Here is a 24,432-nt window from a genome sequence, read left to right on the forward strand (position 1 = left end):
GTCAAGCCAGGACTTAAAAACCTTGAGGGATGGAGAATCCACCACTTCTCTAGGCAACACATTGCAATGCTTCACTACCCTCCTGGTGAAGTAGATTTCCCCTAATATCTGACCTAGACCTCTCCCTCTTTAACTTCAGACCATTACTCCTTGTTCTGCCATCTGACACCACTGAGAACAGTTTCTCACCATCCTCTTTAGAGCTCCCCTTCAGGAAGTTGAAGGCTGCTGTTAAATCACTGCTGTCTTCTCTTGTGTAAGCCCAACAAGCCCAAATCCCTCAGCCTCTCCTCACAGGTCTAACTTTTGATGCAGGGAGTAGCTTGCATTATGCAAATAAGGTGCTGAATATTCATATCTGCACCTCATTAGCATTTTCAATCCACTATATTTACATGTCCCTTCTAAAAGGGAGGGGCAGTGTAGACATAGCCATTCAGTGGTGTAGCAGCAAAATTGCTCCTACCATCGTTTGCAATGCAGATAATGAGGTGGTAACGATGTTGTTGTGACAGTTGCAGCATATATATATATATGCAGAGAAGCATGGCTTTTGTGAAATTAAATAAAAGATATATACAAAATTTTTGTAAAACCTATGTGACTGAATATATATACTGTTTAACAATACAGCTATAATACAAACTTCTTAAACTGGTTCTGCTGAATTTTCCTGGTAAGTTTAAAAAATAGGTTTTCCTATGAAATATAAGTAGTACCTTTTGAAGTCAAACACAATTTATTTAATATGCAATTTCAGTTTTAAAAATTAAATACTGTTAAGTTGGATTTAATATATTATGACTAATTACAGGGTGTATGTTTTATGTGAGTCTTTTCTCTTTATGATGCTCGTTGTATGTAAGGATTAAGGGGGCCAATGATATTCAAAATCCTTTGCATTCTGCAGTGTATTGAAGTCTACTCTTTATGTAATGTTTCAGAATCTAAGCTTAATTGCATTCATGGTTGAGGAGAAAATATTTTTGAGTTTAACTGAACATACAGAGGAAATGCGGTGTTTGTGTGATTGGGTTTTCAAACAGACCAATGCAGTAGTTTGGAACTGTCCCATTCTTTCAGAAAAGTTAATTCTGCAACGTACAGTTGATGATTTAAATGTTAAGGTGTGTCAGCCATGTAACAATTATGTGCTTGCTCAAATTGCACATAACTTCCTTGGCAACCAAAACTTCTAGTTCTCCACTAGAATGCATGTAAGATTTACAAGTACAAAAATCTGTGACACTCTGCAGAGCCATTGGGCAACTGTGCTTGGCCCTGTGCTTTGGGGAGTGTTGTGATGTGAGTCAGTGCAACTGGTAGGTGTGGTGGCCCTGGAAGTGACATGTTCATCACTTCCACTGTGGGCTGTGCACCCTACTAGGACATCCCTAACAAGCTGAAACTGTAAAATTGAAGTTAATTTAAAAATGACACAGAGACTACTAAACTATCCTTGTATGTATTTTATTCCAGAAGTATTTCTAAAAATCTGCAATTTTCTAAATTTAAAGATTTATTTTAAATTATATGGTCAAAATTTAAATTTTATTAAAAGCTGTATAATATTGTGAGAAAAATGTTTTTTTCAGCTGCCTTTTGTTTGCTGGGGAAAGAATATTTTTCTCTGTTAAGTTGCAGAATTTCATAGTAATAGTAAATACTTTAAAGAAAAAAGTTAATACACAGATGTGCTTGCTTTTTCTTTCAGTCATTCACACTTTGTTTTGTTTCTGGATTTTGTTCAGTGCAAGGCATCTTGTGACATGCAAGACGCTAATGGTAGATTACATTACTTTTACAAAAAAATCTCACTAGTGTTGCTGTCTTAGTGTATGAGATTTATTGTATCAACAAAGTTAAATGCAGTGTTTGTCCTTTTTTACAGCTTTCATATTTTTCTTTCTTGCCATTTGAAATAAATGGCTTGATTTCTTATTGGTTCATTTGAATGATCAGGTATATGTTGAATTATTTTGTAATAATACTGTCTGTTCAATTCCAGTCGTTTGTGAGGTTAGACAAAAAAGCTCATCCCAAAAGCCTCTAGGATGCTCCCATACCTTGTTCCTCCCCAAAGCTGAGTTCATCATCATGTGCCCAGCCCCTGATAACTGTTCTGTAATTATTTTAAAGAATGATTTTATGTTCAAGTGTTTGATTATGAAGACGCACATCTTCTTTTTTTTTTTTTTTTTCCCACAGCTACTTTTGCAGGAGTTTTACACTGGTAAGATTATTTTTATTGGCTTCATGTCAGTGTAAATAAAAATATTGTTTTAAGACAGCATGAAGCATCATGTATATAGAGGAAGGTAGATGAGCCACAATGGTGACTAATTTAATTTATCGATTATTTTTGTATCTTTCCTTTTAGTGGAAGCCATCTTCTTTAACATAGAATTATTCTGATTTTGTGATTGTGGGCTTGAAAGATTTTCCTCTAAATTTTTTGTCCAAGGGCTAAGTCAGTTGGTGGGGTGAATAATACCTATATAGCTATGACCCTCAAAGCAATGTGTATTTTCACTGGGGCTCCATCCAGTAAGTTCTGAGGGTCCTCAAATCTTTCTTGCTCCTCAGTTAATTCTGTCTATGAATAAATGCCCTAATTGTGTACCATTTCACCTCTTTTGGGGGTTTGTCTCCTTTTGCTCTCTTTTGTGCACTGCTTCCTGCTGCCACTGCTTATCTGACACCTCAACTACAAGTCCCACTCTCCCAATTTTTATGGAGCAATATTTGTGAAAGGATTAGTGACTCTTTTCTACCTATCCGTGGAATAAAAATATATAGCAACTCCAGCCATTCAGATTTCTCTCCTAAAACTCTCCCCTACCCCCTAAATTATCAGTATCTAGTGCTGCTTTTTGAAATCCCCTATTCCTAACAAAGGAACAGTGACACTTGGGCAGTTCTGTCTATTCTGCTCCTTTCTCATCCCTTCTGCTCTAGAGGAGATGCTGAGTTTACCTGCAGCAGCAAAATATGTATTTACTCTGGCGCATATTATTTTCAAGGTCTGTATCTTATGATAAAATCACCATTTCATGTTCTCATACTGGTACACATTTGTACTTTAGTAAAAGGCATTGGGCAGGGAAGGCTTTTATAGACAAATATAATATAATTCCATTTCATTGTAGCATTTATTCCACTTTTTATTCTTTCCTTCATTGACTTGGTAGGCATATATCATGATTTCCTTCACTGAAGTAAGATTTGGTAATGTTAGCTTTTGATCTCTGGGTTTCTTGTCCTTTATTTGCTGCAGCATATTCTTTATCTATGTCTTTGATTTTTTTTTTAAAAAAAAAAAAACAAACAAAAAAACTTCTTCACTGAGAAATCTGAAGGAATGCCTGACATAGAGAATGCTAGTGAAAAAGGGGTAGGCTTAGAAGTTGAAATAAGAAAAGGACAAATTAAAATTTACTTAGAAAAATTAGATGTCTGCAAATCACCAGGGCCTGGTGAAATGCATCCTAGAATCCTCAAGGAGCTGATAGAAGAGGTATCTGAGCCTTTAGCAATCATTTGTGGTAAATCATGGGAAACGGGAGAGATTCCAGAAGACTGGAAAAGGGCAAATATAGTACCCATTTATAAAAAGGGGAACAAGAATAACCTGGGAAACTACAGGCCAATCATCTTAAATTCTGTGCCAAGAAAAATAATGGAGCAGGTAATTAAAGAAATCATCTGCAAGCATTTGTAAGGTGGCAAGGTGCTAGGGAACAGCCAGCATGGCTTTGTTAAAAACAGATCATGTCAAACCAATCTAATAGCTTTCTTTGATAGAATAACAAGCCTTGTGGATAAGGGAGAAGCGGTGGATGTGGTATACCTAGACTTCAGTAAAGCATTTGACACGGTCTCACATAATATACTTATCAATAAACTATGCAAATACAACTTAGATGGGGCTACTATAAGGTGGGTGAACAACTGGCTGGATAACCGTACCCAGAGAGTAGTTATTAATGGTTTTCAATCCGGCTGGAAAAGTGTAACTAGTGGGGTTCCGCAGGGGTCTGTTTTAGGACCAGTTCTGTTCAATATCTTCATTAACAATTTAGATATTGACATAGAAAGTACACTTATTAAGTCTGCGGATGATACCAAGCTGGGAGGGGTTGCAACTTCTTTGGAGGATAGGGTCATAATTCAAAAGGATCTGGATAAACTGGAGAAATGGGCTGAGGTAAACAGGATGAAGTTTAATAAGGACAAATGCAAAGTGCTCCACTTAGGAAGAAACAATCAGTGTCACACATACAGAATGGGAAAGGACTGCCTAGGAATGAGTACAGCAGAAAGGGATCTGGGGGTTATAGTGGACCACAAGCTAAATATGAGTCAACCGTGTGATGCTGTTGTGAAAAAGGCAAACATGATTCTAGGATGCATTAACAGGTGTGTTGTGAACAAGACACGAGAAGTCATTCTCCCGCTCTACTCTGCGCTGGTTAGGCCTCAGCTGGAGTATTGTGTCCAGTTCTGGGCACTGCAGTTCAGGAAGGATGTGGAGAAATTGGAGAGGGTCCAGAGGAGAGCAACGAGAATGATCAAAGGTCTAGAGAACATGACCTATGAAGAAAGGCTGAAAGAATTTGGCTTGTTTAGTTTGGAAAAGAGAAGATTGAGGGGGGACATGATAACAGTTTTCAGGTATTTAAAAGGGTGTCATAAGGCAGAGGGAGGGAACTTGTTCTTCCTTGCCTCTGAGGATAGAACAAGAGGCAATGGACTGAAATTGCAGCAGGGGAGGTTCAGGTTGGACATTAGGAAAAAGTTCCTAACTGTCAGGGTGATCAAACACTGGAACGAATTGCCAAGGGAAGTGGTAGAATCTCCATCACTGGAGCTATTTAAGAAGAGGTTAGATAGATGGCTTTCAGGGATGGTCTAGAAAATGCTTGGTCCTGCCATGAGGGCAGGGGGCTGGACTTGATGGCCTCTCGAGGTCCCTTCCAGTCCTACTCTTCTCTGATTCTATGATTTGCAAGAGAGAGCTGTAGATTCATAGTCTCTTGATTGCAGTTAATTCACTTAAAATGGAAAATCTCAAGAGAGCCATATGTGTGTTCATCCGTATGACACGAGACTGAATTACTGTATTTGTAGTACAGCTGCTGTTTTCTGATGTGAAAATATTTTCTAAATGTCTTGTAGTACGTGTAAATCAGTATTAGTTTTTAAAACCAAAGACTGAAACTGAATAGGTTTTGTTCATGCAGGTGTCATATTACAACTCTTTTTGAAAATGACCGTCATTTTTCTCACCTGTCAACGCTGGAAAGAGAGATGGCTTTTCGTACTGAAATGGTTAGATTTTATTCTTCTAAATAATTTAAATAAGAAGTGACGTTGTACACTTGAAAGCTTTTGTCTGCAATAATTGATTGTACAACTTCCAAAACTCCACTCCAAGGAAAAATAACAGCTACAAATGCTTTATCAGTAACAAATTTATATATGTTAATTTTGAGGTACAAATCTCATGTATATAACTAATATGAAAGTACCCTTTTATGTGGGTTTCAAAAGTATTTTATATATAAAACTTAATGTTCAGGAAAATGCATGAAGTTTTAAATACCCTTTTTTGTAACTTCATGTAATTAATGAAGTGCATATTTAAAAAGTGAACATTTACCTCCATATACCAGTATTTCTGTCATTTGTTAATGAAACATATATTCTAACTTCATGTTATACTTTAAACTGCTTTTCTCTAGTATTTCATGTTTCTTTCACACAGAATGGAAGTTCTCTTTGGGCATGTTGGATAACAGAGTTTCAAAATGGTATTCACACAAGGAAACTTAGAAAATTATGTAATTGCCCTGGGTAATTTTGTCTGTCTCATTATATGGAAGTCTACTTAAAAGAAGGAATCTTATGTAGGACAATACAAATAGTACTACCTGATTAATTTCTGCTACATTATACACTCTTTAGGGCCTTTATTATTCCTATTTCAAGACTATTGTTGAAGCACCATCATTTTGGAATGGAATGTGGATGATTATGAATGATAAACTAACTGAATATCCTCTGGTGATTAACACATTAAAAAGGTTCAATCTTTATCCAGAGGTAAGCTATGCATTGAATGGAGTACCTGTTTCTGTGAAAACTTTGGTTAATATCTTAGTTTTTATTTAGAAAAAATATTACACTGAAAAGAAGTTAGTGCTATAGGTCCGAAAGAATTTTCCCCTCAAATATACATTTAAGTATATGATAGGTATTGTACGATAGTTACCCTATTTTTTTTTTGAATAAGTTGTTACTTCTTTCTGTTTGGTGTGTATCCCTCAATAATTTCAACCAGGTGGCAGTCAATCAAATCGTCAACATTTGTCACACCTTAATTTTCCATTCTTCATTGGCAGTCAGTTTTCATTCATCCCTTGTTTGCTTGACTGGCAGGTTGGTGATGCCACCTAACTTCAGGATAACGTTTCTTTTTTTTTATACCTCACCAGCACTTTCTGTATGAAACCATTTGAGGGGCACCAGTGGTGAGCAGATTGTATACAACATATATAGAAGCACCAACATTACTTGTAGGATAAATAACCATTCTTTATCTGCTTGTTACAGAGGTCACTGAATAAAGGTTTCATGACTGGTGCTGTGCAGGAGGTTAAATTAGATTATGATCTTAATCTGTGAATTGTAGTTTGATTTTTTCTTTTCCTATTGAGAAGTAAATGCTAAGCATAGAACTCTTAGCGCAGACAGCCTGCTGTGTTCCTTTGTTTTTAATAATATTTGAGACTAATTCATCATCCGACTAAATCAAGCTTTTTACATATATAGCTTAAGTTCTGTTTAAAAACCTTATTCCTCATACATTTTTCTCCCTCTTTTGGTTATAAAATATGCTCGTGTGTAACACTTATACACTATTCTGCATGAGTGATGCAACATTCCTTTCATTCTGTGGCAGTTGCACATTGATTTCAGATAAAGAGCAACCTAGCAAAGATCAGCCTCCCTTATGAAATATGTATATTCAGACTGTAATTAGTGCTTAAAATGAAAGATGGCAAATAGATATCCTAAATGAGGACATCAAGACATGGGTCAATCAGATACACAGTGGTGATCATGTTATAAAAATCCTGAAGAAGCTCCAGTGCAAGAAACATAGGTTAATTTGTTTATTCAGATCCTCTTAGAATCTTGTTAGAATAACCCAATTTTCAAGTTTTCATCGAGTACTTAAATTTGGTTCAGGTAGTTAGGAGGTTATTTACATATGATTGACGCTGCAATTTTCCTGCATCTAATTTTCTTCCATTTCTAACAATCATTAGTCAACCTATCTAAAGAAGTCTTTGTGAAGAATATTATTTTTGTATAGTACAAGGAAAATGAGGTGGTAGCTTCCTGAGAGTAGCAATGTATAATATTTAAAACAATTTAGCTCCTGCATGGGCTCAAGAGTTTATTCCTGATAAAAGTCACTGAAGTAGAATTTCTTGTGAAATATTATCCTAAACAGTTATCCAACTTTATGCAACAGTAAGGGCTTTCAGACAGAATTTTCAAAGGAAACTAAGATACTTACCTCACCAAGGGTGATTTGAGAATCTCGTCTGTGATATTTGAGCATGCAGCTGCATTCAGTAACATACTGATAAGTCTCTCTAGGACAAAAGTATATTGGTGTCCCTCTAAGGTTTGATCAATTATTTAAACACTTTGAGAGATACTGAAGTTGATAGCCAAGGAATCTAATTTACACATGCCTTAGATTTCTGTCAAGGAAAGCTGAAAAAGGGAAACGTGCTTTTTAAAAATTTAACTCTATTTGTTTCTTCTGGTGCTGCTCCTGACAAGGAAGAGAAGATACAAATGGGAAACCTATGCTGAAATCTTATCCCTAATGAAACCAGTGGTAGATGTTCCATTGACTTCAACGGGGCTAGGATTCATTCCTGAAGTGCTGCTTTCTTCAACCTACTTCCATTGTTAGGTCACAACTGTCATTGCTTCGAACTATAATTGAGTGTGCCTGACACTCTGAACCTTTAGGCTGTGTCTAAACTTCCTCTCTACTTCAAAGGGAGGATGGTAAGTTGGGTGTCGGGAGATTATTAATGAAGTGCTGCGATGTGTATGCAGCACTACATTAAGCTAATTCTCCCCCGTGGCAACTTCGAAGTGCTGGCTTGCATGTAGCCGCAGCTGACCCACCGGTACGTCAAAGTGCCTGGGTAACTTTGAAGTCCCTTTACTCCTCTTCGAAGTACCAGCGGGTGAGCTGTGGCTACATGCGAGCCGACACTTCGAAGTTTAACTCTTGGCAGCCTGACCCCTGCCTTCCCCCCACTGGACCACACGTCCAACTTTCAGCAGCCTGAACCCCAACCCCACGGACCCAACCGGCCACCAGGTTTTAACCCTCCCTCCCACTCATGGCCCTAAATTGCCCCCAGCCTTTAAACTCCCCTGCCCCCAAATCAAGGTTCACTTACCTTCCAAAAGCAGCGCCACAGGCTGCCACTCCTTTGCGAGCTCTGGAAACCAATCAGACTTTTACAAGTATTCTAATGAGAATTTATTATCCCTCTTATGAGTTTTCGCCTGCAAGCACAAAGTTGAGACTCAGTTGTGCTCATAGAGCGAGGGATGAGTGTATCAGATATCTAAAGATGTTCCAGTCAGATTAATTTGATCTTGTGTTAGAAGAGTATGAATAGGGTAGCTGGATACTTTGTTTGACAGGTTGTTCTGTGTATGCTTAGCCAACTTTGTGGGCAAAATTTGGGACCATCTGAGAGAGACCTGTTATGCAATTGGCCTATGGAACACCTTCCATTAAATTGTTCAAGTATACCAATTCCTTTATAGTTTTAAGTACAGTGGTCCTCAGTCAGGGATTCATGTACTCCTGAGAGAACCCAGAGGTCTTCTGGTGGGGTATGTCAACTCATCTAGAGTTGCCTAATTTTCATACAGCTTACATAGAAAGCCCTAGTGAACCCAGTATAAATCAAAATGTTGTACAGACAGTGACTTGTTTATACTACTCTATTTACTATGCTCTGAAATGTAAGTACAATATTTTCCAATTGACTTTTTATAGTTACATGAGACAAATGAAAAATAAACAATTGTTAAATGATAGTGTCCTGTGACACTTGCATATATTTGTCTGATTTTGTAAGCAAAGATTTTTAGGTAAGGAGCAACTTATGTTACCCAAGACAAATCAGACTCCCAAAAATGTACATTTAATTTGAAAAAGTTGAGAAGTGCTGCCTGAGGTTAACGACTATATAGACTTCTCCTGGTAAGCAAATATAGTGTTAAGGCTATTGCTGAGCAACAAAACTATGTTGGGTGTTCAGAGTGAATAATCCCCAGATGCTCACTTTTGTAGAAATTAAAAGTGTAGAGCCATGGAAACACTTTCTAATAGCCAGCAACTAGTAAAATGCCATGAAAGGCTGATTTAGGTAATGAGATAATCCTTAAATCTAAGTTCCTATTTAGAATAATCAAATCCTATTTTCCACACAGGTGGTCCTAGCCAGCTGGTACCGCATATACACGGGGATAATGGATTTTATTGGTCTTCAAACCAAGACATGTTGGACTGTAAACAGGGGAGAAGGGCTTAGTCCTGTTGAAAGCTGTGAAGGCAAGTTATTTTTCCCCCAAGTACATGCTGCTTGTTCTGCATCTGTGGTAAAAACTATGTTATCCGGCATGTTGCAGGACTTGAGGATGCAGGGTAGTCAAATACATTCTGGTTAACTAAGGGTGGGATGGGGTGCGGGAGGGGTTTTGAAGTCCCTAATTCTGGTGGTATTCATCTCTGGTGACCAAGGACATGTCTCTGTTGGTCCTGGTTGGAGGTGCGGTTTGTGTCTCTGCCCACAGGTGCTGCCCTTGCAGCTCCCATTGACTGGGAGTTGTGACCAATAGGGGGCGCAGAGCCAGCTCTTGTGATGGAGGGGGGGATAGTGCACAGAGTTCCTGTATGGCTCCTCTGTGTAAGAGCAGTAGGAATGTGTAATGACTTCTGGGGAGCCAAGTATGGAGCCTTCCTGCCTGGTACCATCCAGGCTGTAAACAGGGCTTTTCAAGGAGATCCAAAACATTGGTTTCTAGAGCTTTCTAGCCAATGAAGTGCTCGATAAAACAGGTTTTACTGTATTTTTGAAAGAGTAATATTAACATATGTTCATCACTGGCTCGTTTTCATTTAGTTAAGCTTGTGTTGTAGGAAATTTTGCAACATGATGCATGAAAACATGGAAAGGGATTTAGTGAAATGCCTCCTAGAGGTATATTATAGCACTTGAAGCCGTGTGATGAAAACTAAAGGCTTGTCTTTAGGCCCACCATTTGGGGCCAGGAGGAAAGGGGGCAGTTGCCCCTGGCCTGGCATTTCAAAGGGGCCCAGCGCTCCAAAGAGCGCGTGCGTGCGTGTGTGTGTGTGTGTTTGTGATCTGGGTGGCACCAAGAGCTGACTGCTCTTGGCTCAGGTCGTTCTGCTCTTGTCTTAACCCCTTTTGGGGGTTTGGAGTTGGGCCACCCTCCCACCTTGCCCTGGGGCCTGTAGCACCTGTCAGCACTGCTGCTTGCCTTCATGACAGTGCTGACTTGAGTATTGAGGACGAGTTGAAGCTGCAATGCTGCTGACATTGAAGTTGGTAAAGTAATGGGCATACAGCAGTTTGAATTATAGTTCCTCAGATGTTAACCAAATCGTGGTGCATCTTACTTTGAGTGCAGCACATCAAGTAGATGAACTCAAGCAACTATTGGAGTGGAGGCCTAAATTGTTTTTTAACTATCTTTGAGACCTCCCAATTTTGGGTTGCTCTTAGGACCAGAATGGCCCCAGCATAAATTAGACAAACTAAAAGTTAGACAGTGTCACTGGATGGCTGTCTGGGTGACAGTGCTACTCAAATAACTGCAGTGCTGTGGCCTTGCTCCCTAAATACCCCACACACTAGAACTTGAGAGAGAGTTTCAGAAGGCAGCTTTACGGCTGTCTTCCATAGTAATTTTCACTGGGGACGTCCTGTGGTGGGATAAGATAGATCTTTTGCCCAGTTTAATTGTTGTGGAATGGATGTGAGCATCTTGCATTTAATATTTAGTTCTCATAGTTTGGTCATGAACAACTGCTGTTTCACACATGGAAGAAAGCGATAGTGTAATAAAACTTTTTATAGTACTTCAGTATAAGAGCTGTTTTGTAAAACAACCTTTTCATTTGTCAGAAATTTATCAGTATGTTATAGTTTAACTGAATTATGTAAATAAGATTGACATTTAATTAAAAAAAACTTTTAAAACTTATGGTGCAGACTTTAAATTTTACCTTAAGAGGTATGGCCTTTGTTTCTAAAATTAAGGTTGAAACATCCATACAATAATGGAATATACAGTTAATTGATTAGCCTTAATTGTAAATATATCCTGTGGGGTTTGTTTTGTGTTAAGAGAACCCTGATTCACCTCTTCTGTAATTGTTTTTATACTTCATTATTCCAGTCACCCCCACCACCCCAAATAAGTCCATTCAGAGTCTGAGTAGTTCATTTTTTTTTATCTAGCTTGTTCAAAAGCAGCCTATTTTGAATTATTCTCCTGAGTTCTTTAAGCAGCAATATATTGATGCTTATTAGGGCTTCCATACATGCCATTCAATTTATCCTCCGTTTTGAAGGTTCCCCTCTATTTTCAGAATAATAATATCTACAGATTAGGTGTCATTTTTTTCCTTGTCAGACCTGATGTATTCAAATGGCTTTTAAGGAAAATAAGACATCAGTTAGCTTAGAGAGGTAAAAATAAACTATTTTTATTTTAGTCTAATATAACATGCTATATACATTGGTTTTTGGTTTTTTTTTGTGACTTTGTTGCTAGAATTAGCTGCTCATTTACAATTTTTCCTATTAGTGTTTTATTCACTGTCTGAATATTAATTGCTGTTTCTTAGGTTTGGGAGACCCTGCTTCATTTTATGTCTCTGTGATCTTTCTTTTAAATGGAATAATGATGTCCTTGTTCTTCATATCTGGCACATATTTAAGGTAAGACAGCTGAGCAGCAAGTACGTTTCAATGGTAACAAGTGTTTATTTTTATTGTTTGTCAACATTTTAATCACTCTTAATTAAGAAGTTTTTTTGGGATACTCAAGTCACGCAATTATTATGGGGTATTGTTTACATGTTACTATTACACATAGGCTGTGTCTACACTACCACCTTCCTTTGAAGGAAGGATGCTAATTTAGGGTGTTGGGAGTTTACTGATGAAGTGCTGCCTCTGCACAGCAGCACTTCATTAGTAAACTCCCAACACCCTAATTAGCAGCCTTCCTTCAAAGGAAGTTGGTAGTGTAGACAAGCCCATATAGGGTGTGCCTACACTAGGAATTAGCTTCAAAGTTAACTTCAAAGTTAGGCACTACTTCAAATTAGCCAGCAGAGAGTCGACACCCATTTTCCCTTACCTCGAAGTAGGGAGCCAGGAAAGGAGTAGTGCTCTACTTCAAAGTTTAACTTCCAAGTGTAGGGTGTGTGTAGATGCTCAACTTAGAAGTTGCTTACTTCGAAATAAGCAACTTCTAAGTTATTTTTATAGTGTAGGCACAGCCACAATGTTTTTGTATGGGAATGGAGGTGCTCGCAAATCACATAATTTGGATGACAACTGTGAGCAAATATGAGAAGGTAAAAATGACAGGCAGATAACAGTTGACAATCATTAAGCATAAGTATACATTTTCAGTAAAGTTGGATGTTGACTTCAATTATTAATATAACACACTTTTAAAATGTAGATGTTCAGTTATGCCTGTAAGCCAGTACTTCTCGAAGTGGGCTGAGTGCCCACTTTGGGAAAGCTGTTGGTGGGCCTGTGCCACCTTGTTTACCTATAGGGTCCATAGTCATGGAGCCAAGATGCTCCCCTTGGCTGCAAATGGCGAACTGGAGCCACAAGGCTCTGTGACTATGGACCCTTTAGGTGAACAAAGTGCTGTGGGCCTACTGGTGGCTTTCCCAAAGCAGGCCCGCAGCCCACTTTGAGAAACACTGCTCTGAGGAAACCCAAAATTTTATAATTCTTTAGCTATAGCTATATTGTATACCTTTGAGCTTAAGCTTATCTATCTAAAAACCTTAAGATCTTAAGATTAAAGTTTCTTTTCTTCCTATTTTAAAGGAATAAAATTGCATACATTTCCTCTTGTGAATTTCTATTTTTATTTACAGTATTTGTATTCAATTGAGGAACCAACATGTATCTCAAACTTGGTTACACTTTTGTTTTTCTAGTGAATATGAACTATTTCCCTTTATTCTCGTAAGCCTGTGGTGTGGCCCCCAACTTCCCCACCCCTCTTCCAAAAAATAAGGAAATAGATAAATGGACCTTTCACTTTACAAATTACTACACTTCTCTGCTTGTCTATTTTTCTTCCCCTCCTCTCTTTCTCCTCTGTTATGTTGTCTTCCTGTGTTCTTCTGAATATGTTTGGTGGTACATGGTATGGTGGTTACAGTATGGACACTCCCATGTGCAAGTAACTGTAGGGCAAAAGCTCAATATAGTAGCGAAAATGGGAAGTGGCCTAGTCCAGCTAACTACTTCGAGGGGTGATACTGAATCTCCTGTGCTACAGTGGTTCATCAGTCATTTATATGTATATTTTGATATTCTACTGGGTGAATGGAGCTAGTGGTGAGAACTTTTACATACGAGGGAGGCTTATCAAGTTGAGGGTACTGCAGAGTGACATTCCAAAGCTTATTGTCTTTCAAGTTCTCAGTATTTTGTCTCCTGAGTTGGGCTGTCCTGGATCTAAATTCTCAGGTTAGAGATTTAGTACTGAAATTCACTTTTTTTAAAATTTAAACACAAGCCCCTTGCAGTTCAAGTATGTATATAACAGGAGTCAGCAACCCCCAGGCATGCGTGCCAAGGTTGGCATGTGAGCCACTTTCCAGTGGCACGGCCAGGGGAGCTGAGTCTCACCCATCCTCCCCCTGTGCAGTGGGGGGCAGAAAGAGATGAGCGAGCCCAGCATCCAAGCTGGTGGAGGGGCACATGCAGCACCTGTGCTTCTGCCTGGTTTCCTGCCTGCTCCACGTGGAACAGAGTCCCCACCTATGCTCTGGCCTGCAAAGCTCAGGAAAGAGGCTCAGGGTGAGGAGGAGGTGGCGGGGGGGGAGTTTGTGGGGCTGCTGCCGACATGATGGGGGTGTTATGGTGGACAGATGGGAGCTGCTGGCAAGGCTCCTTGTCCCAGCCAGCCCCTGAGCCGCAATCTCATCTGGCCTGGCCAGGATCCCTGGGGCTGCTGGCAGGGCTCCAATGCCCCAGCTGGTTCTCAGTCCTGGCCCTGCAGTTCTCCAGCCAGGACTGCGGGATGCTGGTGGGACTCCTGCCCCAGCCATCTCTCTGCCGCTGGGTTGCGGTCTCCTATGGCCTAGCTGGTGGTCCTTAGGACTGAGGTTCCCCCTGACCCCAGCTGGACTCCTCGACAGCGTGGGGTCCTGTTGGCTGTAAGACTGCTATCTTGTCCCTGGCTGGGCTCCCCAGGGGCTGCAGGTCCTCCTTGGCCCATGGCTGGGATTTCCTGGGCTCCAAAGCTGTTGACGAGGCACTGTGAGGCTGCCAGCCAGGCGCTCTGGCCTCAACTGGGGTTCATAGGGTTGCAGGTTGTCCTCCTGGCTGTAGGGCTGCCACTGAGCAACCCTGGCTGTGGGACTGCTGGTGAGGCATCCTGCCTGGGGTGAGGTCCCTGCTGTGGGGCTCACAACTGAGGCTGGGCTTCCCACATTGGGACTCCCCAATCTGGCTCCTTGCCCTGAGGCTGCTCTTGGGGTTCCCCAGATCAGGTTGTTAGCAGGGCTCCTTGCCACCAGCAGAGCTCTGCTGTACTCTGAACAGCTGGAGCTCTCTGGTTCGGCAGCATCAGTTGTCTTGCCAGATGAGGGATGTTGCCAGAGAAGAGGGTGTTGGATCAGAGAGTTTTAACCTTTACTTTGAGTGTTCCCTATGTGTCACACTTCCCTACTGTTTGCTGACTCAGCCCAGTTGGCAAACCATAAAAAATTAAGCAAAGGGATCGGGGCAAAGAGGGACTCTGGTGGGGTGGGGCATGTTCTGGCACATGAGGGACCCCGGTCGGGTGGGGTGTAGTGGAGGCTGGCCCAAGAGGGACTCTGGAGGGGTGGGGCAGAGGCTGTCTCAGCAACTGCATGTTGGTTCTGGGCCTGCACTGCCACTGCCACCCCCACCATTCCCACACTGCATCCCTCTCCCGGGGTCTGAGGGGCAGGTGTCTCATGTCCGCCTCACTTCCCACATGGACAGGTGGGTGTGTCTCAATTCCCCGCCCCCACCCCCTGCTGCCTCTGCATGGGCAGGTGAGGTCAAGGATGTCTTGTGTCTCACCTCACCCTGCATCTCCCATGGACAGATGTGGGGGAAAAGGTGTGTCATCTTCCCTGCTGGATGAGGGATGTTGCCACACCTGAGGATCCAGGATAGAGTGGTTCAACCTGTATTAAAATCACAGACATTTTTAGATGTTTTAAAAAACCTGGCTATACAGAGATTTAATGAGAGAAATGGTAAAGCTCTGCATCTTTATTTATTAATGAACCTGTTATAAATAGGCCTACTAGTGTTTTTAAAAAGTATCACTGGCACTCAGGCCATGTATAGAAGTGTAAAAGTCACATTTCGACACTCTGCCTCGGAAAGGTTTCTCATCCCAGTGTATAAATTTAGATTTCTGAAGTGTTTTCAGTAGAAAACACAAGGTGGGGTAGGTAATATCTCTTATTGGACCAAGTGCTGCTTTTGAGCTTCACAGTGTTGATCTTTTGGACTTTCCATTGTCATCTGTAAAGGAAAGTGGTATAGCATCAGTGTTAAAATGGAGGGTCCTGTGGCACCTTATAGACTAACAGAAAAGTTTTGAGCATGAGCTTTCGTGAGCACAGACTCACTTCATCACATGCATCTGATGAAGTGAGTCTGTGCTCATGAAAGCTCATGCTCAAAACTTTTCTGTTAGTCTGTAAGGTGCCACAGCACCCTTCGTTGCTGTTACAGATCCAGACTAACATGGCCACCCCTCCGATACTTGTTAAAATGGAGTGCACTTATTTTCCCTCTCCTGTAAGGAGCACACTTAAAATTGATGAAAGGAGTTTTGAAAACCTTTTGGTCTCCCTTATCAACCAATGAATGGAATTCACTTCAGTAAGATATGGAAACCAAGAATTTGGAAGGATTAGACGTTTTGAGTATGAGAGCAAACATGCTCTCATATAAAACAAGATTAAAGATGAATAAGAAGATTAAACCCTCTTGTGTTGAGGCATAAGCCAGGAAGTAGTTGCTGATGGTTGTGAACTTCCCCAAGACTAGTGTTTCCACAAATGTCCATTAGGGATTTCTTGTGTTTTCCTCTGAACCACTTGTTGGTGCTCATTTTCAGAGATAGGGTATTGGACTAGGTGAACCATTGATAATTTAATATATCTATAATTAATGACTGCCTAAGAGATTGAAGGGGCTAAGATATCTCCTGGAGCTGTGAAAAATGGAAAGGCAGCATGACCATTTTGAAGTGATTAGGATCTGATTGGGTGACTTAACTTGCATTGGACCAAGTTTTGTAGGTGAGAAGACATAAGCTTTCAAGCCACTTAAAGCTCTTCTTCAGGTCTGTGGGATGTGACAGATGCTCTCTTTACCGACAGGTGCTGGTCCATTAAAAGATACTATTTCATCCACCTTGCCTCTCTAATGTCCTCGTACCGCCTGTGGCTACAACTACACTTCATAGAATTAAGTTGGCAGTTTTGGCTAATAAGTAATCACTAGAAGAAGCTTATCCATCTTCCTCCATTGTAACTTCTGTTCATGAAATAGTATGCAGGATCCTTCTGGTTGTGGGATGCAAATAAATGTATTTATAAGGGGTCCCAGAACTTGAAAAACCTGAAAAGAGCCTGTTAATTTTGTTCCCGCTGTCCTAGCAATGCCATCTTGGCTCTCTTTCTTTGATGCTCTTCCAACTTACCAGTGGATAATGAAAAATACCTTCTCTAGTGTCTGTGCAATTTGTAAGGGTTTTAGTCTCTTTACATCTCTAGTGAAAGTGGTAAAGAATAGAAAATTTAAAGTTGGACCTTCTGTTGTATATCGGGGAGCTACTACTGTTTGCCTTACTACCTCCTCTACCTCTGAAGCAAGGATGGGGAGCCTGTGGTCCATAGGCCGGATCTGGTCCATTGCTTCATTTCAAGTGCTGAGTGCTGGCTAAGTGGCCAAGTGAAACTTACTTAATCAGGTCTTCATTATTTCAGTACAGAACACACAAAAATAAAGTGTAATTGATAAGACTAAAATTTCTAGGTTTCAGAAATGTGGAGCATGCAGCTTTCAACTGAAGGGCCTACTCTTAAAATTCAGAAAAAAAAATTATTTTTGTGCCTTTGTTCCTTAAACACTGGTCTAGTATTTGGTCAAGAGACCTGCAGTGAATGTACTTCCTACCCATTTTTTGTTGAGTATGTGTGTATTGGCCTGCTTCTGCAACTTGTGCATAGTAGCTAGGCATTGCTATTACCAAAATGCCAAGATAGCAAAATCTTAAGTGTAACTTTCCTTCTCCTGCAAGGAACACCCCCAACACACTCCCCAAACAAACTCTCCAGTATTTTTCTAGGTTGTGCTTACAAGCAGTTCTATATTATTTTGTACTTCAGTATTCTATACTCTCTTCCTATACAGTAAACTATTGCTCTCCTTAAGCTTATGTAACGGTATAGCACTCATAATGCAAAATTGGAAGCTAGACTGTAGTATTATATCAAACATTGTTTAATTTCAGTATTTTCTCAAACTATATTTGTCTTTATTTTGCATAAACCTTACTTTGAATCTGTTCCTAAAGGCAGCACCTTCATTTCTTTAATCAAGTGTTTTTTGACCTTGACATTTTTATACTAATAAAAAGAGACACTTGTCTCTTAGCTGTAGCACTGGATATTTTTGTAGGAGATGTATTTTTGTGACTGTTTCAGCACCCTGTTGATTTGTTTAATCCTCAAAGCAGAGTGGTACCCGGAACTCATTGATTTTGCATGACCTACAGTTTTGGAGGCTGCAGAATCCTAAAGTATTTGATTTATTTTCCCCCCAGTGGAGGTTACAGAAATTTGTTAAACTGCATTATTTTACTGCTTTTTATTATAACAAAAATAAACTAGGATTTTAATTTTTGGTCAGCTTAGAGGTTTTGTATTTTACAAATTTATACAGCATAACAAAAGCTAGTTAGCAATTGTACAGAAAATATAAAAACTAAAACACAAAGGAAAGATACTTTTACAGTTGAACACAGTTCACGCTAAGTATTTCATATCCTGACCATTTTTATAACATGTAAAAATGTAATTTTTAAATCAGCATTTTTAAAACTATATAAGGACAACATTTCAAAATAACTACTGTTCGTTCTTGGGTAGGTTTTGTAGTCTTGTAACTTCAAAACTAATGTAAAATAGTACTGTTTTAAAAAAAAAAATTCCAGAGCTAGACATTCCTGTCCTTTGACACACATTTATATTTCTGAATTATAAAGCAATAAGGAATATTTTTCTAGCAAAATGAAGACCTTATTACTGTACAGCAACACAAGAGGGCACTGCTGTAGTATTACCGTATTTCCAAAAAGCTGGAACATATTATCTAGTTGCTTAACGCTATTGTTGACCACATCAGATTACTTTAATACTAGATACTGTCTTTAATACTAATACTGGCAAGGGATGTGAAGAGTAATAAGAGAGGTTTCTACAGGCATGTGAACAATAAACGGGTTGTGAGAGAAGGTGTGGGGCCATTACTGGATGAGGAAGGTAACCTAGTGACAGATGATGCAGGAAAAGCTGAAGTACTCAATGCTTTTTTTGCCTCAGTCTTCACAGACAAAGTCAACTTCCCAATGATGGTCCTAGATTATGCAGTACAGGAAGGTAGAGGGCAGCCATCTGTGGGCAGGAACGAGTTCTGAGCTATCTAGAAAAACTAGATGTGCACAAGTCCATGGGTCTGGATTCAATGCACCCCAGGGTGCTGAAGGAATTGGCAGAGGTCATTGCTGAACCTTTGGCCCTTATCCTTGAAGACTCTTGGAAATTGGGGGAGATACCGGATGACTGGAAGAAGGCAAACATAGTGCCAATCTTTAAAAAAGGAAAGGAGGACAATCCAGGGAACTATAGACCCGTCGGCCTTACCACAATCCCTGGGAAAATAAAGGAGAGAATCCTCAAGGAATCCATTTTGAAGCACTTGGAAGAGGGGAAAGTGATCAAAAGTAGCCAACATGGATTCACCAGGGGCAAGTCCTGTCTCACCAATCTGATCAGCTTCTATGACGACATAACAAGCTCTGTGGACATGAGGAAGTCAGTGGATGTGATATACCTTGACTTCAGCAAGGCTTTTGATACGGTCCCCCACAACATTCTTGTCCATAAGTTAAGGAAATGTGGATTGGATCCTTGGGCTATAGGATGGATAGAAAGCTGGCTTGATGGTCAGGCCCAACGGGTAGTGGTCAATGGCTCAATATCTGGATGGTGGTCTGTTTCAAGCGGAGTGCCGCAAGGCTCGGTTCTGTGGCTGGTGTTATTCAACATCTTTATTAATGACTTGGATGAGGGACTGGGTTGCACCCTCAGCAAGTTTGCAGATGACACAAAACTAGGGGGAGAGGTAGATACGTTGGAGGATAGAGAGAGAATCCAGAGTGACCTGGATAAATTGGAGGACTGGGCCAAAAGAAATCTGATGCAGTTCAATAAGGAGAAGTGTAGAGTCCTGCACCTGGGGCAGAAGAATCCCAAACATTGTTACAGGCTGGGGACCAACTGACTCAGCAGCAGTATGATGGAAAGGAACCCAGGGGTTATGGTGGATGAAAGGCTGGATATGAGTAAACAGTGTGCCCTTGTAGCCAAGAAAGCTAATGGCATACCGGGGTGCATTAGGAGGAGCATTTTGAGCAGATCTAGAGAAGTAGTTATTCCTCTTTATTCGTCACTGGTGAGGCCACATCTGGAATATTGTGTCCAGTTTTGGGCCCCCCAGTATAAAAAGGATGTGGATTTGCTGGAGCAGGTTCAGCGAAGGGCAACAAAAATGATTAAGGGTCTGGAGGACAAGACCTATGAGGATAGGCTGAGGGATTTGGGCTTGTTTAGTTTACAGAAGAGAAGACTTAGAGGTGATTTAATAGCGGGCTTCAACTTCTTGAAGGGGAGCTCTAAAGAGCAGGGTGAGAAATTGTTCTCAGTGGTGTCAGATGGCAGAACAAGGAGTAATGGTCAGAAGTTGAAGAGGGAAAGGTGTAGGTTACATATTAGGAAAAACGTCTTCACCAGGCGCGTGGTGAAACATTGGAATGCGTTGCCTAGAGGGGTGGTGGATTCTCCATCCCTTGAGGTTTTTAAGTCCTGGCTGGACAAGGTCCCTGGCTGGGATGACTTAGTAAGGGTTGATCCTGCTTGAAGCAGGGGGCTGGACTAGATGACATCCTGAGGTCCCTTCCAGCCCTGTGATTCTGTGATTAGTGCTAAAGTTTTGGTGTAACATTTTCCTACTTTAAAACAAATTTGTTTGGTCTCTTAAATTTGTTCAAATATTTTAGTACAAAAATGATTTTTGACAAACACTACCTACATAACAGCCATAATGTAGCTGTAGCCTTAGAGCCAAATAGTCAGTTCAGTCAGTTATAGGTCCCTTTTACAAAATTAGAAGTTACAAAATGTAATTTTTATCTTAACCTCAAGTTTTCAAGTTTCAATAGCTAAGAATTGCAAATGTACATCGTATGTAAAAGCTAATTTGCCAAGACCTTAATTTATAAGATGGGCTGTTTTTCCTTAGAAATGGAAAATTAGGTACCAGAACTATAGATTAGGTATAAGAAGTCATTGACACACACAATGCTAATATTGAAATGAAGTTGATTGTGTTAAACAGAGAAGTTTAATTTTTTTATTATTCCTTTAGTCTCCTACAAAGCAGAGTTTGAAACATCTTTCAGAGAAGTACTCAGCAAAAACTGTGGAAGGGCACAATTTTTCTTTTTCTTTCAAATTAATTCATCAGTTCCACTTTGAACACACAACCAATATTCCAGTTTTATGGGATATAAAATAAGATATCAGATATTTAGCTAAATATTTTAAAAGCTGAACTCGCATGCCACCTATTTATGGTGATAAATATAACCCTCTGCTAAATTTTTCTGAGGTATGTCTTGTAGGAAGAGATTCTTAAGCATAAGAAGATGCTGGTGCGGGGAAATGAAAGAGGATTTTTTTTTAGTAGTATCCGTATTCTTGTAATATTTACTTGTGAATATAACACAGGTTAGAGAGTGCACGCACAGGTGTCAAATGAAAAGAAAATAATGGGTGAACATTAAAAGTATTGTAGAAAAAGCATATTTAAGTAATTAAATGCCATTTTGTGTTTGGATACTTCATTGCCAAGTTTAAAAGAAGAACACATTTTCAGACAGTCTTTTATGTTTTGCTCATAGTCTTCCTTTATTTCATTAATGTGTTTTCATTTAGTTAAATATCACATTACAACAGAGAGGGAGCCCTGCTAGTCTATATACTATCAAAACAAAAAAGCTGTCAAGTAGCACTTTAAAGACTTTCTGGCCCACGCAAGCTCACCTAATAAATTATTTTGTTAGTCTTTAAAGTGCTACTTGTCTGCTTTTTTGTTTTGATTACAACAGCAGTTACACTGAGGTGTTAGGATATATCAGACAAAGGTTAATAGGATTGAAAAATTCACATACCTATTCACTTCTGGTTAATAAAAGGCTTTTCAAAATGGAGAGGAGGGTCGTTAGCACCCTCTTTGCAGGATTTAGTAAAGCTTTCCCTAAAAAACGTCAGACCTTCTGGTTGCACAGATAACTTTGGAAATATTAGCTGACCGAATATATACTTTATCATACATCTGTAGCCATCATATCACAATACTGCTGCTACTGCTCATATTCTACCAAGTGGAACCTATTCAGAACCTTATGTGCAGCACTAGGATCGATCAAGTCATTTCCACTCTGCTCCTTGTCTTTGGCACAGCAGTGAGGAATGGAATGGTTCTTTGGTGAAAAAGATGCAGAGTAGGGTTTGGAAAAATTTTATGTGGAGGGATGTGGATATACCCCTTGTAACTGCCATTATGCTGTGGAAGAAGAGATAGATTTGCAGGACAGTGCCTTGGAGGAGCTGGGAATCTCTGCTGTGGTATAGGGTAGTGGAGTTCACTCTCTGTTAGAAGCAGCTGTGCTCCTTCCCTGCATACTTGTCACAATTACTAGGCAGACACCAATTTTAGAGGGAGAGGGCACCCTTTTTCTTCCCAAGAGGTAAGGAGGAGGCGTGTGTGAGACAGACAGACCGAGATCTACTTTCTTTGTATTATATTCATAACTTTTAAAATTTTTTAATGTAGAGTAGTGCAACCATTTTGAGAAGTGTCATGATTTAATTAACTCTCTCCCCTGTGATGGCTCTTCATTTGCCGCTAGGCTCAAATGATACCTTATCCTAGCCCCTCTGGGAGTTATCTCATGAGGATGATGCTGCTTTGTGTGGTCTCAGGCTGTCACTCTGTCTTTCTTCTGGTCTGCAGCTCTTCTCTCACTCCTGGAACCACGGTGTCCTCTTTGTGACTTGCCTGCCCCACCAGCTCATTCAGCATTTCCCCTGTGTCCAAGGTGTAGTCCTTCGAAGTCTGTCACTCCCACATTGACCCAGGCAGTCTCCCAGTTCACTGCTCCACAAGTGCCACTTTCCTAGTGGTGGGTAAGGGACCCCGGGCTTGCCCTCTAATCAGTGTTTGAGACCAGGGTCCCTACACACACAGCCAAGATCTGCTCAGTTCCCAACTGTGCTGTTTACTCCCTGGGCTGCTTCCTAAGTGCCTGGTCCTCCCCACTTTTCTGGGGTTTCCAGCTTATCAAGACCCTCCTCCGAGGGAGCAACCATGGGCTACTTGTCTCTCTAGCTCCCAAACCCACCTCCTTTACCTCAGGAAGTGCCTGTAGGCTAGTGCTCTGCACATTACTTCTTGCTGTCAGCCTTCCGGTTTTATAGAAGCCCTGCCTAATCCCTCATCAGTGAGCTTCCCCTAATTAGGGCTTTCCTCTCTGCCCATCTGGCCTCCATGAACCCCTTTACGGTGAGTGTGGGCTGGATACCCCATCACGTTTCCCAAAAAACTTAGGTACATTAAGAGAACTGTATTGTATCTAGGGTGTTACTTCTCTGCCCAGCATAAAACTGTGGCAAACTTTATTTTCCTGTTTATTAAATCCATATTGGAGTAGGGTAACTTAAGTGTCAGCTGCTACTGCTTTTTCTTGCTTCCTTTAATCTTTCATTCTTCTTCTAACTGGTAAAAGAGAATTTAAGACTCATGAAAAGTACTGAAAAAATAGTGTTGGAAACTGAGGTTCCCTCTCTAAACAAGAGGTACAACTAAAGCATTAAGAGTACAAGTTTGCCAAATCTCTGTCAGCTTGCTTGAACTCTGATCCAGACAGATTGCCCCGTGATTGAGAGGGTTGTTTTGTCTTCATTCTGGCCTTCCAGTTAAGAATAGTAACAAGGATAATTTTATTATTATTGTGGTAACATTTTTTGTAACTACTTATATTGCTGATCCCTGTGTCCCATAAGGGCTACGTGTACACTTACTGAAAACTTCGAAATGGCCATGCTAATGGCCAAATCGAAGAATACTAATGAGGCACTGAAATGCATATTCAGCAACTCATTAGCATGCCACCAGCTGCAGCACTTTGAAAGTGCCACAGTTCGCTCTCCCGCAGCTCATCTACATGGGGGTCCTTTTCGAAAGGACCCCGCCAACGTCGGAATAAGGGGATTTCGATGTTGGTGGGGTCCTTCCAAAAAGGACCCTCGTGCAGATGAGCCGTGAGCAAGTGAACCACAGCACTTTCGAATTGCTGCGGCTGGCGGCTGGTAATGAGTTACTGAATATGCATTTCAGCACCTGATTAGTATTCTTCAATTTGGCTATTGGCATGGCCATTTCAAAGTTTTTTTTAGTAAGTGTAGACACAGCCAAGCTGTTAAATGGGGCACCTCTTGCCTTCCTATTTTACTGGAATCCTACTCTCATGTCTGACGCCTATTCTACTTGCATGAACTGCAGTCTGCTGTGCCTTTATTCTCCAAACTAGAAGACAAAAGATGAGGATCCAGGTTCTTTTGGCATCAGTGTCTGTCACCTGAGACTCTAGTCTCAATGCCAGCAATGAGCTTGTCAGTTTCAGTGCTGA

The 24,432-nt window shown here is 40.5% G+C and overlaps 1 protein-coding gene across 3 annotated transcripts in view; it reads left to right on the forward strand.

Annotated features, from left to right (window-relative positions):
- The window catches only part of DPY19L1 (dpy-19 like C-mannosyltransferase 1), a 123,059-nt gene that overhangs the window by 3,197 nt on the left and 95,430 nt on the right, over positions 1-24,432 (forward strand). For all 3 annotated transcript variants that reach the window (XM_074988108.1, XM_074988109.1, XM_074988110.1), the window contains 5 exons: positions 2,209-2,233; positions 5,244-5,331; positions 5,968-6,105; positions 9,547-9,667; positions 11,990-12,083. In XM_074988108.1, the coding sequence (XP_074844209.1) occupies positions 2,209-2,233; positions 5,244-5,331; positions 5,968-6,105; positions 9,547-9,667; positions 11,990-12,083 (466 nt within the window). The remainder of the gene's footprint in view (positions 1-2,208; positions 2,234-5,243; positions 5,332-5,967; positions 6,106-9,546; positions 9,668-11,989; positions 12,084-24,432) is intronic.

Source organism: Carettochelys insculpta, chromosome 2 (genome assembly GCF_033958435.1).
Source record: "Carettochelys insculpta isolate YL-2023 chromosome 2, ASM3395843v1, whole genome shotgun sequence".
In the NCBI taxonomy this organism is placed as follows: Eukaryota; Metazoa; Chordata; order Testudines; family Carettochelyidae; genus Carettochelys; species Carettochelys insculpta.